This window comes from Ambystoma mexicanum, chromosome 1p, assembly GCF_040938575.1.
Source record: "Ambystoma mexicanum isolate Mex_15411 chromosome 1p, UKY_AmexF1_1, whole genome shotgun sequence".
NCBI classification, from domain to species: Eukaryota; Metazoa; Chordata; class Amphibia; order Caudata; family Ambystomatidae; genus Ambystoma; species Ambystoma mexicanum.
Genome location: NC_090921.1, coordinates 619136304 through 619150364, shown reverse-complemented (window position 1 = coordinate 619150364; position 14061 = coordinate 619136304). Strand labels below are relative to the sequence as shown.

General features: G+C 46.1%; 1 protein-coding gene across 3 annotated transcripts in view; it reads left to right on the top strand.

The window, feature by feature from the left end:
• SPPL2B (signal peptide peptidase like 2B) overlaps nt 1–14061 on the top strand; it is a 1058839-nt gene that overhangs the window by 502605 nt on the left and 542173 nt on the right. For all 3 annotated transcript variants that reach the window (XM_069649607.1, XM_069649606.1, XM_069649608.1), the window contains exon 7: nt 3582–3678. In XM_069649607.1, the coding sequence (XP_069505708.1) occupies nt 3582–3678 (97 nt within the window). The remainder of the gene's footprint in view (nt 1–3581; nt 3679–14061) is intronic.

Below are 14061 nucleotides of genomic sequence, written 5' to 3'. Positions count from 1 at the left end.
GAAGAGTAGGGCATGGTCAGAGAGGTAGTTGAGAAGAGAAGAGAAGAGACGGGTGAGGTAAGGATGAGATCAAGAGTGGAACCAGAGGAGTGGGTTGGAGGAGTATCGAGGGGAGAGAGGAGATAGGAGTCTAGTATGGTGAGGAGAGGGGAAGATTGAGAGGAGCTGGAGAGGGGAAGGTTGAAATCACAGAGAGGGGGAGAGCGGGGGAGAGAGAAGTCAGTCCAGGTCTTCATAAAAGGAAGAGAGGGGGCCTGGAGGTCTGTAAATAATTAAGAAGGAAATTGCATGAGGGTAGGTGAAAGATTTGAAAAGCTATTCAAAAGAAGAGAAGGTAGGGAGAGATGGGGTGGGGGCTAGAGGAAAGAAATTTAGGGTGGTAGATGAGACCAATGCTGCTGACGCGACCAGAGCGGTGGGAGACATGAGAGAAAGTGGGGGTGGTGAGAGAAGCAGGGACAGTGGAATTGGTGAGGGGGATCCAAATTTCCGTGATGCAGAGGGAATGGAGGTTGAGTTGAAAGAACATGTCGAGTGCCGCAGCGATCTGGCTTTCCAGAGTGCAATGTTAATGATGCTGGAGGGTTTGGCAGAAGGGGGGTAGATGAGGTTAGGACGGGGAGGGAAAGTGTGAAGGGGTTGGTGGGGGGGGTAAGTCGTGGGGGCGGGCATGAGGAAGAGAGGAAGGAGAAGGAGGGGGGAGGAAGGTAAAGATGGGAGAGGAGGGTGAACGAGGAGGGGAGGGGCAGACAGAGCGCATGATAAGAGGGGGATTGAGTACGGGCAGGTAGCTTCAGCAGCAGAGCGTCCTCAGACAAAGTAGTGTGCACAGCAGGATCAGGAGAGGGATGGAGAGGCTAACAGACAAGGAAGAGGGGTAGGTAGCCTCAGTAGCAGGACTGGATGAGGCCAGGAAGGGGAGGGGTGGTAGCCTCGGCAGCAGAGCGTCCACAGACAATCCAGTGGGTTCAGGGAGAGATCAGGAAGGATGAGGCTAATAGGATGGGGTGGATGAGCCCCTGAGGAGGTGGAGTGAGTAGCCTCGGCAGCAGAGCGTCCATAGACCGTGCAGAGAGCACAGATTGTTTTGGGGAGGGTGAGGAGAGTGTGAGGTTAATAGAATGGGATGGCTGAGATACTGTAAAGGTGGTGTGAGAAGCCTCGGGCTCGGCAGCAGAGCGTCCATAAACAGTTAGATGAGAGCAGCCAGTTCTGGGCGGTTGGATGAACTGATCAGGTGGGGGCAGGTTGCTGCAGGCAGTCCAGTGGTCGTAGACAGATTGCAATGCAGTGGAGTGGAGTGGACACTACACCATCAGCCTCCGGTCTTGAGGTGTTGTCGCAGAACTTAAGTGTAGTAAGTTCCGGGGCAAGAAGGGTGAGGCCCAGAAGAGGAGTAGTGAGGTCCACCAGGAGGAAGGCCTGAGTTACTGTAGATAACTCAATGGAGGAAGACGGATTGCGGTGGAAGATGGAAGCAGGGTGGTCACGGGCAGTGCACCAGCAGCCACCGGTCTAATGTAGTGTCTCAGAGCTTGAGGATCCTGGACCCAGCCGAACAGTGAGGTCAGGAGTAGTGAGGTGAGCCAGGAGGAGGGCCCGAGTTGCTGTAGGTAGTCCAATGGAGGAAGACGGATTGCGGTGGAAGATGGAAGCAGAGTGGGCACGGTCACTGCGCCGGTAGCCACCGGTCTAAACATGGTGGCAGAGGTTGAGGACCCAGCCGAACAGGGGGTAGGGCAGATCCACTTCGGCACTGAGCAGAGAGCTGCACCAGTCCCCACGAGTGGGCTCAGACAGTGCGAGTTGGGTGGCCAGTAGGCTGAAGCAGGCAAGCGGAGAGCCGCACCAGTCCACACGAGTGGGCACGGACAGTGCAGGCAGGGACAGGCCAGCAAGGTGAGGCAGGCAAGCAGAGATAAACTCAGAGGCCAGGCGGTATGGGCGGAAAAGATCCGAAAGAGCAGGAGTCGGTTGCAGTAGGGCCCTGCAGGGTAGATTCAGTAGTGAGAGGGAATAAGGCTCCTACCTCTGTGCAGCCGCGGTAGCCGAACACTTTCCAACCTGTAACGGTGCTCGAGTTGCCTCAAAGGAGTTTGTGATGAGGTAGAGCGGAAATTCGTGGCTGCCGGGCACCGCAGGAATGGCTGCGCAGTGTGGGGAGTGTAGGCTCCTCCCTCAGTACGGCCGCGGCAGATAAACACTGCTTAACCTGTGTCAGCAGTAGCAGTCTCCTGGGGATCAAGGATGAATGGTGTAGGATCCGCAGTAGTGAGGCGCAGCAGAAGGCTCAAGGTACCACCCTCCGTCCGACCGCTGCAGCTGGATTGCCTTTCCAATCCTGCTCCAGCACAATGCGGTCACCCTTAGTGCGGTCGCAGGAGCCGTTGCGCCGATCCGGACGCCAAGAGCACTGATCAGGCAGATCGCTGGGCCAGTCGGTGATCAGGAGGTGCTGGGCAGGGAGGCAGCCCATGTTAGAGGCAGGAGGCGACGCGAAGTCCCTTTGGGGGATGTGAGCACTGAAGCTCCTGCTCACAAAGGAGAGCGGGAAGAGGCCAACGGCTGATAAAGTGGTGGAGGCCACGGAGGTGAGATTAGGTAGAAGTAGAGAGCGATTCAGAATAAATCTGAACTGCAGGTGCTCCCAAGCTAGGGAATCGGGATCGGAAAAACAGGGCTAAGAAAATTGTAGTAAATACAGAAATCACAAGGTTTGAATCGGCCTGAGGCAAGGAGGCGATGGATCAGGCAGCCGAGCTTCTGCGCCCCCTCGTGGTGATGACATTAGCTCATAAAACACTCCCATTCACTCCTAGAGCAAATTCCACTCACAACACAGGTGCAGCTCTAGCTTTCATTGCTAATGTATGCTTGGGGGACAATTTTAAAGCTGCGACATGGAGCGCTGTTCACACATTGACCCAACGTGTAGATACGCAAGTCGGAGCGGATTTACATGTGGTACAAGCATAGATGCTTAAACATCTACTTGCTACTTTCTCTTTGGCACACCCACTGCGTTGCTACCGTTCCTTCTGGTACTGCTTGCTAGTCTATGCAAAGCATGTGAATATAAGCAGAATCACAAACTTAAGAAGACAAACATTACTTACCTAGTAATAGTCTTTCTTTGCTTTGGATCCGCTTAGTCACAGTTGCACACCTTGCCTCCCTACCGGAAACAGGAGTGTACAACTAGCCATAACGGATCTCTGTTTCATACCTAATGTCAGCAAAAGAAACATTATGAAGATGTCGACGCGTGAAGCATTATGGGTCCCTGTACACACAGAAAAGGTAGTGTTACAGGATCGCCCCTGTTGATGCCATGTTTTCGAAATTCGACAAACAAGATTTATTACTCAGTCAAACACTAGATGGCAGCCTATGGAAAGCATTTAACTCCAGGCAGATATACACCACAGATAGACGATTACTGGGTAAGTAATGTTTGTCTCATGATTTTTTCTTCGGACATGGTGTATATTTGTTTACCTTTTTAGTGTAGACATCCTTGAGCCCCTGCTGAAGGAAATAGTAAAATGTTTGTGCTGATTAGCTCTATTTTTCCTTCTCAGTGTACGTCACCATCTCAATATTCTGTCTCGCTGCCTCTATCGGGCTCTACAGTTGCCTTTGCCCGTTCGCACGCAGATTACCATTTGGAAAGTGCAGGTATGCAGTGCTTCTGTAAACTTTTGCTTGAAACTGTTGCTTACTGTACTGTTTCGATAAATCCACGAACATTTTCTCACTGCAGGTGTAAATAACATATATGCTGAAATCTGATGGTGACCCTTGGGCCAATATATTCTGCCCTTTTCTCTGTAACAACATATACCATACTTCATCTCCAGCTCTCCGTGCTTTTACACTACAATTGCTTCTCCATGTTTGATACAGTTGCTCTTAGTCTGTTGCTAATAAATTCCCCCTCCTCTCTGAAAGCTAGATTCATTACTATTGAGATGGATTTTCTGAACCAGCCCCACGAAGCGTGCTTAGAGGCCACCCTATTTTAGCGAACAGGGAAAAAACACGTGTCGGCCATACTTAATCAATTTGTAGGTGGTAGAGCAGCAAGGCTTCCACTTCAGGAGATATGTGGTGGTATAATGGTACAATGAGGCACATACAGAGCACTCAAATTATACAGGAAATATTAAACACCATTTGGTTTCAACACTGAAAACAGGTAAGCAGTATTACGAATTCCACAATATAAACCTAGACATTCACAATTGGTTATCTTACTAGAGATCACTATGGTTTACTTTCAAGACGTAAGTGATTCAATTATGAAACATGGAAAACTGTGTAGTAAAGCAAATAAAAACAGGTAAGTAAAACAATAAAAATTCAGAGACAACACTATAGGAACTGTTAGGACAGTTTTTTGAAAGTTCAACTAAGGGCTTCATAAAACAATATCTGAGGCAGTATAGAAACTCCACTCTTAGTATAAGGCTGTACCACCTGAAATTATTTGGTAGCGTTGGCAGAGCAGCCAGGCTTATGTTAGGAGGGAGAGAGGGCTGTAGATCGGTACAAAGAAATTGTAGCATTCATATAGTCAAACGAAACAGTGAGTGTATTGTATATATAATTGTTTATTTAATTTAAATGTAGACAATGATAAATCTTTGGAAAGGGGAAGTACTATATGAGATGAATCCTGCGGAGTCATTACTGATTCCCAAGTGAAGATCTCCTCCCACATGGCCAGGGGACGGCAGGAGTTACCTGATCCTGGGGGTGGTATCATGAGGGAGGAGACGAGACTACTCCCGGGAGGAGGTGGTGACTCCATTAGGAGAGACGCAGTATTCCCCCTCGCCCCTCTTGAAGAAAACCCTATGACGCCTAAACATCTGATGGCATACTGCCATTCCAGTCAAGATGCAAATCACACATTTATCTTCTATCTCTAATGATTTTCTGAATAGACATTCTGAACAATATCACATTGGAAATTCTAGAAATGCTGTAGAATCCCAGGCCCTGATTCATGGATTATTAGCGCCGAAAAAAAATGGGATTTGTGCTCCATTCTGCCCGTAAATCCCTGTTTAACAAATGGGGATTTGCGGGCAGAATGGCGCACAAATCCCGTTTTTTTTCAGCGCAAATAATCCTTGAATCAGGGCCCCAATTTCTAGAAAACCTTGGGCACTGAGACGAGGAAGAGGAGAAAGGAGTTAATGCAGATCAGAAGAAACACAAGTCAAGCATGCAGACTAGTTGTTTTGGGGAGGCCCGAGAGAGTGGGACATTTAACGATGGTATCTGCATTCAAATGGAGAGACCCGGAGAAGAAGGAAGCGGGACGAGAGAAGCGGAGCCAAAGCAGACATCAGTACAGAGCGGGACTGCGCTGAAGAAAGCAGGCCCTTCTACTCTGTTGCTCGCACGCATGACATACCAGTGTGGCGTGAGGCCAGAAGGGACAACACAGGCACCGAGAGAGAACCGTTGCGCCAGCAGCAACGGCAGATCTGTCGGGGACACGGTCAGTCTACCCAGAGCCATTGGGGACCCTCGGGAGTGCCGAAAGGCATGTGGGCAGTTAAAGACATTTGAATACCGACCAAGTGAAAAAGAAATTATTTAAACAAATCCCCATACATGAGGTGTCGGAGTGGGAAACATTGAAGCGTGTATTACCCTAAGTAATTTAATACTAATGGGATTTTAAAAAGGGAAATCTTGAACAAGTCACCAGAGATGTCAGCGTGGGGAAAGTTGGAACAAGTAGTACCTCAAGCCAATGAAATGGAACACAGTGAAGTCATACAATTATGCTGAATTAAAGGACAGTCGACTCAAGAAGAAGTAAACCCTGTGAGGCAAGATTCCTGGCAGGGGACTATACCAAGAAGTCTAGTAAAAGTTATATAAATGCATATGTATATATGCAAGTATTCCAAGACACTTTTGTCATCCTAAAAGAATTGTTCTTTGAAATAGACATTTTTGACATCTTAAAGGAACTGTTGGTGGAAAGACAATTTATGGAACTATTATTTGAAAGACACTTGGCAATCCTACCTAAATATCCAGGTGAAGGGAACCACCCTCTGGATCCAATGATTTATCCTTGGAGGAAAACATTTGTTGCATTCATCTATTTATTTTTAATTATGAACGCTTTTTGTTAAAACAGTTTTGTCTTCCAGTGTGCCTGAAAGGAACCAGTTTGTGCTGAGAAACTGGCTGTCCAGATCAGACAGCCAGCTGCCCCTTTCTGTAAACTGCAGGGAGAGTTTTCAGAAGTTGTGCATGGGTTCCTGGATAAAAGACTGATTCTGGAAGCTGAAGTCAAGTTGACCACTGGAGCTGAAACAAAAGAGGAAGATGAAGAAAAGACTGCTGTAACAGATTCTTACGACTGGAAAGCCTACTGTGTAACCCAGAGCCTGTTCTTCCTTCCAAGCGACCTCGGGGTCCCGAAGATGACGACCCACTACACAGAGGCTGGTGAGACTCACTAGTCTTGAGACGACCTGCAAAACGACCCATCCATTGCCGTACTGCAACCTTCCAGGGGTGCAGGGCTGCAAACTGCCGATACCAAGGGACCTCAAGCCAGAGTGCTGTCCAACGTCTTCCGAAGTCCGAAACTGTACGAACGCTTGGGGCTCCTGCTGGATCTCCAGAGACATGATTTGAATACCTGAAGTCTCCTCACCAGAGTGCAGGACCGAGAGAGTGAAGAAGAGAATCCGACGGGCGATATTCGTTCTTCATCTGGCTGCTGTAAAAAGGCCCCAAATCCACAGAGCCATGAGAATCCATGAAGAAACATGTGCTGGAATCCTCCTCTGACTGCTGCTGCAAGCTTCCATCCAGTTTTCAGTTATTTCGTCTCCAGACCAAGAATCCAGGGACCGGGTCCTGTGCTGCTGCATCCTGAAGGCATTAGCTCTGAAGCTCTTCTTTTCTCGTAAGGTACTGTGTGGGCTTGTGTAATTCTTAACTTAAGTTTGGTGTGCCTCAGGTGAGGCTAAGTGGGTGATTCATGTGGTTGGGAGTTTTTCCATACCACTTGCCCAGGCCTAATGCTGAAACTCGTATAGAGCGCATTCTGTAAAGTCGCTGAACACTTTAACTCTGAAGCTAATACTTACTTGTATAAGAAGCTATCTTCTGGAACTTTCTGTCCTGCAACTGAACCCTATCCTGACTTGGCTGCAGCTGGCACCTAGACCGCTAGGGTCCCTCTTCTTCCACTGAGAAACTCATGCTATAGAATAGGGAAGGAATTTGAGATACGGATTCTGTCTTGAAAGTATACCAAGTGTATAAGTACTTACTTGTCAAATAGTGTTGTAACTGAATCTCTGCAATAGAAAAGTTACAAAGTGTCTAAAAGTTATTACTTATCTTTAACTTACTGGTTGCTCCTTTAAAAAGTACATACGTTGGTTTACTTACTGAATAGTTTCCCACATTCTAAAAAGTAATAAGTATAGGTACTGTTTCATCATTGCTTAACTGAATGAGTGTGAGAGCTTACCAATAGTGTTTACCTACCTTGAATAACAGTGTCGTTCTTCAAGTGTACCAAAAGGGGTTTGCTTTCCCTGATCAGTATTATACAGACCTAAAATAGTTTTGAAGTTAATACTTGTCTTGAGTTTCTTATAGCCCCTCTTAAAAGTGTATGGTTTTACTTGCCTTGAATAGCTGCTGCTCTTCTAAACTTGTAACAAAGGTTTGTGCTTTCCCTGGAACTGCTTAGAGCATTTCTAAAATAGTCATAGGTTCAATAACTTAACTTGAAATACATTATGTTGTAAAGTGTAATTGGGTTTTGCTTTCCTTGAATTGCTTAGTGCATTCTAAACTAGTTATTGTGTTCATACTTATCATAGAATAGCTTAAGGCCCCTGCAGAAAATGAGTTGATTTACTAGCTCTGAACGGAGTTTTAAAATGTAATGTTGCAAGGAGTATACTTTTAACAGTGTTGGTTTATTATGAAAGTGTATAACTGAGTATCACTGCATGACTGACAGGATCAACTACCCTTGAATTACTGATGGTATTCTAAAAGTATATCTGACCTGGTCCTATTCCCCAAGAATAGTATATTACTATCCTGAATGTATACCCTTAGGTTTGACTCACCTTGACTTGCTTCCGGCTCCTCTAAATAAGATTATACCTTGTTTTGCATACCATAGGTATTGAGTTTGTTTTTATGATTGTGTTTATATGATATTATAGTACTTACCCAAGCATTATCTCGATCCACTTGTAAAAATAAAGGGTTTATTTAAATACAATACATAGTGTTTCAGTGGACCATATCTATGCTACAATTTCTTTGCACCAAGCTGCAGCCTTCTCTCCTTCCTAAAATAAGCCTGGCTACTCTGTCTACGCTACGAAATGTTCTTAGTTAGATGGTACAGCCTTACACCAAGAGTGGATTTATGTACTGCCTCCGATGTATGATTTTATGAAGCTCTTAATTGGACTTTAGAAAAACTGTCCCAATAACCGGGCTTTGGCAGACGATGCAAAACGATGCAGCACATGGCCCGGGTATTGGTGAATTGCAGACAGTGCAGGTCCCAGCTCTTCCAAGGATGGTGCAAATGTAATTCTGGTTGGGCACACCAGTCCAAGGGGAGAAAGCTGTTCCGTTCAGTTCTTCCCTGTCGCTCAGACATGGAGGTCGGGACAGCAGTGGTTATTCAGCGGACTCTGGAAGTGGTGGTGACGTCTTCCAGACTTCCTCTTCTGATTCTTCTGTTTCAGTGGTCGGCTGAGTTTCAGCTCCAGGACCTCTTCATGTATGTAGGAACACTGGCCGAGTCCACCAATCATGACCCATGCACCATTCAAACTTGTGGTGGTGCGTGAGAGGTTTAGGGGGACAGCCAGCCTCTCATTCTGAACTGGTTTCAGTCAGGAACCCTGCAGGTCAAAGGACAGAGAAGTCTGTCACCTCCCCTCACCCCTCCTAAGGGATTTCCAGAGAAAGCCCGATGAAGACAAAGGAACTAGAGGATCCTCACCCACCCAGGTAGATGGAAGGCGGCCCAAGAATGGACAAGTCATCTTGTTGAGGATTTTTAAAAGTACCACCACCATTTTGGGTCCGTGGTGACCCTTACCACAACTGTGATGACAGCCTGCGATAAAAGTTCATAAAAGGTTGTGTAAAAGGTACACTGCCACCAGCCTGAAAAGAGGGACTTGTCACTGTAACCAACAAGTTACTGGAGAAGTGAGAAAAGGTATGCAGGGGTTCCCCTCAGCACTCCATATAAGGTGGGGTTGCTGATCTCACAAAAGAAAGTACAGGTAGGATAACACATGATCCCGCTGCCTTGGTAACCGGGTTTTACCGAGGGAAAATAAAGAAACATTACTGTGGAAGCTCTAGTTACACTACACAAAGTGCTGTGTGCTACCTTAGTAAAATATAGAGGCCAGAAAAGATGGAGGAAAGCATACCTCCAGAAAGAAATACTAAAAAGAGGTCAACGGGGTTCCCATGAACAGGGTAAAAGAATGTGCGAGTGTGGTAAAAGGTTCCCACTCACTCAGGGGCCAGGTCTTGGGGTAAGTACTGGATATAGTCAAACACATTTATAAAAACACAAAACACTGATTGAAGGTACACAGACCAAAGTATTAACCTTCTTCAAAATACCTAACAGTAATTCTAGGGGAGTCAGACCTTGTCATACAATTTAGTATAGGTCACACCTATTCTTGAGGAGTAAAACTAATAGTCACTTTTTAATTACTTTTAGTAATACATGGGTAGTAGACCCTGTCAGTTATGCAGTGACACTACGAAGAAATCACATAGTAAACCAACCCTGTTACTAGCTACTTTTCTGAAGTGGAGCACAGATTCAAGGAACAGTATATACCTAGAACTACTTTGAGGATAACATGTAGTCTAGGTGAGTAAGACCTTTTCGGTGTAATATACCATTACAGTTGCTTTTCAAATCAGTAGAACATAGATTGAGGTAAGCAATAACTCTTTAACTTATTTTAGGATGACACACTGATAACTCAAGGTAAGTAAAACCTATATACTTTTTAAAGGAGCTACCAGCAGCTTAAAGTTATAAAGTTAAGTTTAACTAAGGCAGATTTGTTCTGGACAGGTTAATAATAAGTCGGGGGTGGGTGGGTGGGGGGATGGGGCGGGGAGCAAGACCCAATTGGGGCACTCATACATTTATATCCTAACAGGAATAGTAAAGTGAAAACAACAGCATTACTTTTGGGGAAGAGGCACAACCAATTCACAGGTGAGTAAAATAACTTTATATATACTTTACAGAATGGCACAACACGTATTCAAGGTAAATAAGAACGTTTGTAACTGTACACTCTGTTAGTTACCAACCAACTCTTTCGCAAGTAAGTACTTTTAAGCATTTGTTATACTTTTCCAGACAGAACCCTTTACTTATCCAGTCTTTCCCTATTCTATTGCATGGGTTCACTCTGGGGCAGAAGAGGGACCCTAGTGGTCTAGGAGAACGCTGTAGGTAGGGTGAGACGGGCTTCTGTTGCAGGCAAAAGTCAGAGTTCCTGTGGAAGACTCTTCAACAAGTATTTCCCTTTAAAGTTAGTTACGGTCCAGGGACTTCTGAGAAGACAACCTGGGAAGATACCAGCAGTGGGCCTGGGTGAACTGCAAGAGAGGACTCCCAGTCACAAGAACTCCTCAAATCTTTTCCGAAATCACAAAGGCTTAAGGTAAGTAAATACCCCAGCCAACACAGTACCTTACCTTAGCACGGAAGAAGAGTTGCAGGAAGACTTCAGGATCTGCAGCCAAAAACCTGGTTGTTGAATTAATTTATCATGAAGACAGAAGACCGGACACTGGAAGGACTTTTGCAGCAGGGATCATGGGGAAGGCTCTAAGAAATAGGATCTTTGCATGGTTTACTTGGCACAGAAGAAGAGTTTGCAACAGGGGAGGCTTTGGGATCTGCAGCCTAAAAACTGGTAGTTGAATTCCTTTATCATGAAGACAGAAGACAGGACACTGGAAGGGCTTCTGCAGCAGGGATCAACGGTGAAGGCTCCTGGCAAGAGTTTCTTCATGGCTTGATGTGGCTCTGTGGATGTTGGCGTCCTTTTCAGGAGCCGGAAGAACACTGAATATCGATGATTGGATTCTTGTCGTTTGTAAGGTGCAGCGCTCTGGTGAGGGGACTTTTTGGACTCAATTCATGTCCCTGGAGGTCCAGCAAAGTTTCAGCAAGATTCGAAATTCGGAAGACCATGCACTGCATGATGGCTCGAGGTCCCAGGGTATTGGGGCATTGCAGCCCCGTTAGGTCGCAGCACATCGTGGGATGGCTCAAAATGGAGGTCTTCTTGAGTCTAGTGGATCTCAGCAGGCTCTGGGACAGGGTCGTCCTTTTCGGGATCCCCAGGTCGATTGGAAGGAAGGGTAACAGCAGGCTCCCGTTACACAGAAGGCTCTCCAGTCACTGGAAATTGCTACGCTGTTGTTTCTTCATCTTCCTCTTCGGTTTCAGCTCCAGTGGTCGACTTGTCAGCAGCTTCCAGGTTCAGAGTTTTTATCAGGAACTACAGTACAACTTCTGCATTGTCTCCCCACATTTTACAGAAAGGGCGGTCTGGTAGTCCAATCAGGGCAGCTAGCCCCCCACTTGAGTGTGTTCCTTTCAGGCAAGGTGAAAGACAAAGAGCTGCAGAGTTTTGGACTCCTCCCTCGCTCCCTGCCTTTACAGAAACTCTTGAGCCTGGGCGGGGATTCCACCCGATTCCCGCCAAGACCTCAAACCGCAAGCACACAAGAAATGGCAAAAAAAGGTGCCCACCATTAATGCAAAATGGTATCCCTTCTGTGCATTAACGAGGCTGAATTAAGTCATTACAGTAGTTACACTACAACCAGCCATTCAAGGAAACTTGCAATTGTAACAAAACGTTACCAGGTAAGTAAGAGAGGGGAAACATTGTATCCCACCATCACTCCACATAAGGTAGGGTGTGCTGGCTCACTATATAAAATGTAAAGGGAGCTGAAAATACCTCTGTACTACTTGGGAACTGTAGTTCATCCAAGTAAACGACAAGGAAATTAACAGGGGCGCCCATAGGGGAAACCCAGCCTAAGCACATAAGTTGTAGGAAACTATAACTTCAACCATACACTATGGGAGACATGAAAAGGTCATACATAAAGAGTAAAAGACTATGTGAGGGGGGACAATATTGCCCTTCACCTAGGGACAAGGTAAAATACTTACCTAGTCAAAGCAAAAGGTTCTGGGGTTGAAACAGGTCAGGAAGATTTATCATCGATATGGAAATCTTACCCAACAGAAACCAACTATTGAGTACTGTGAGGATGCATTGCTGCACCTTCTGCCCAAGATCTACTAATGACCAGAGGGAAACATAAAGTCTGTGCTTCCTTCAAAGCCTCTGGGCCCCTCTGCTTGCAGAAAGACCCCTTGCTGCCTGACCCTTTGCAGTTTCAAATTAAGAGGCCGGAACATCGGACTACGAGAGTGCTGGTTAATGTAAAGAGCTAGAGCCCGATTGTTAATAAACAACACACACAATGTCAAAGGAAAAATGAATGACAATCACTGGACCTCCTGTGAGCCCTGGCTCACATTACCTGTGCTGCTGAATCACTGCCTGTCATGCAGACCTGCAACGCCCTTTACCAGACAGCTGCACTGTGCCCAAGAATATGGCCATCTCGTATTCAGCCGAACATCTTCTGCAGTGGCTCCAAAATGTTTCTACAAGCGTGGCCGTCTTCATTTTCAACTCAACAATAAATCGTGGCAGACTGGAGACTTGCTCTCACTTTGGTGAACTTGGACTTTTCTAACTATTCCAAATTTTGATAACTTGTTATTTTCCTCTAACCACAAAGGCAGAACCGGTATCTTATGTATGTGTTCGATTCTATATGATGCAGACCTAGCTGCAAAGCAACTGCGTGCTCAACGTAACATTGGGCTGTGTGCTTTCCATGGAAAATATGCACCATTCACTGCAGCGATGGTGTGGACGAGGCGCACAATCAGGGTTTGAAATTAACATTCAACGAGCAGGAGCTAAATCCAGCTCCTGGTTTTCAGGCGTTACCCGATAGGCAGGAGCTACTGCTGGGAAACAGGAGGGAATACAATGCACACTGCAAATCTAACTTCCCACTTTACCTTGTTGCCCATTATGTATAATCCGTTATATTCAAATGTGTCCTAGATGTTTATTAATTCTTCTTTATTCACATTCCCAAACACTCAGTTAATGTCACGTGCATGTTTCCAAGGTACCAGTTTGCCTGGGGATCCAAAAGTAGCTCTTGGCAACAGTTTGTTTTACGCTGACCTGGCTCTCCTTTTGAACCCTGCGCAATGTTATAGTGGAATACTACCCAGGTTCTTTATATCACCTTTTCCTTTTGCTGTACCTAGAACAGGCTTGTGATAGTAAACTGTGCTTTTCATCTTATTATGGTGCAGTCCTGTGCACACTCGTTTTTAAACATAATGCTCTTTAGAGTAACTTGTACTCGAAATGGCTTCCAAATGAGGTTTGAGTCTTGCTTGGCTGTCTTCCTGCACTCTCAGGGCAGACGGCTCCAAATAAGGGCATGCACCTTTGCGCGGTCCAGCTAGAACTGCAGGCAAGCGTCTTTGTTGCAATGATTTAGTAAGGACTTGGTATGGTCCCAATACATATCAAAGAAGTGGATGTTGCTTGGCAGAAGTGGAGTTTGTGGTTGTTCATGATTGGACAGACCTTACTTGTTGGTGCAGATCCTTGGAATTGGTGGGCTGGTTTAAAAGGAGCCCTGGAGCCATTCTGGAGATCTCCCACTGGAAAAATATGAGAAGATTGCAGGAAATGATCCAGGCTGCTGTGGAAGTGACCCAGCATTGCCCAAGCCATTCACTGGTGTCTGCTGCTGCCTCTCCTGCGACCAGGGCATTCACTTGAAGGTAATTTTCTCTGTAGGACCAGTGCGAACAACTGGTCCTGTGTTCTGAAAATCTACACACGGCATGGCACTGTT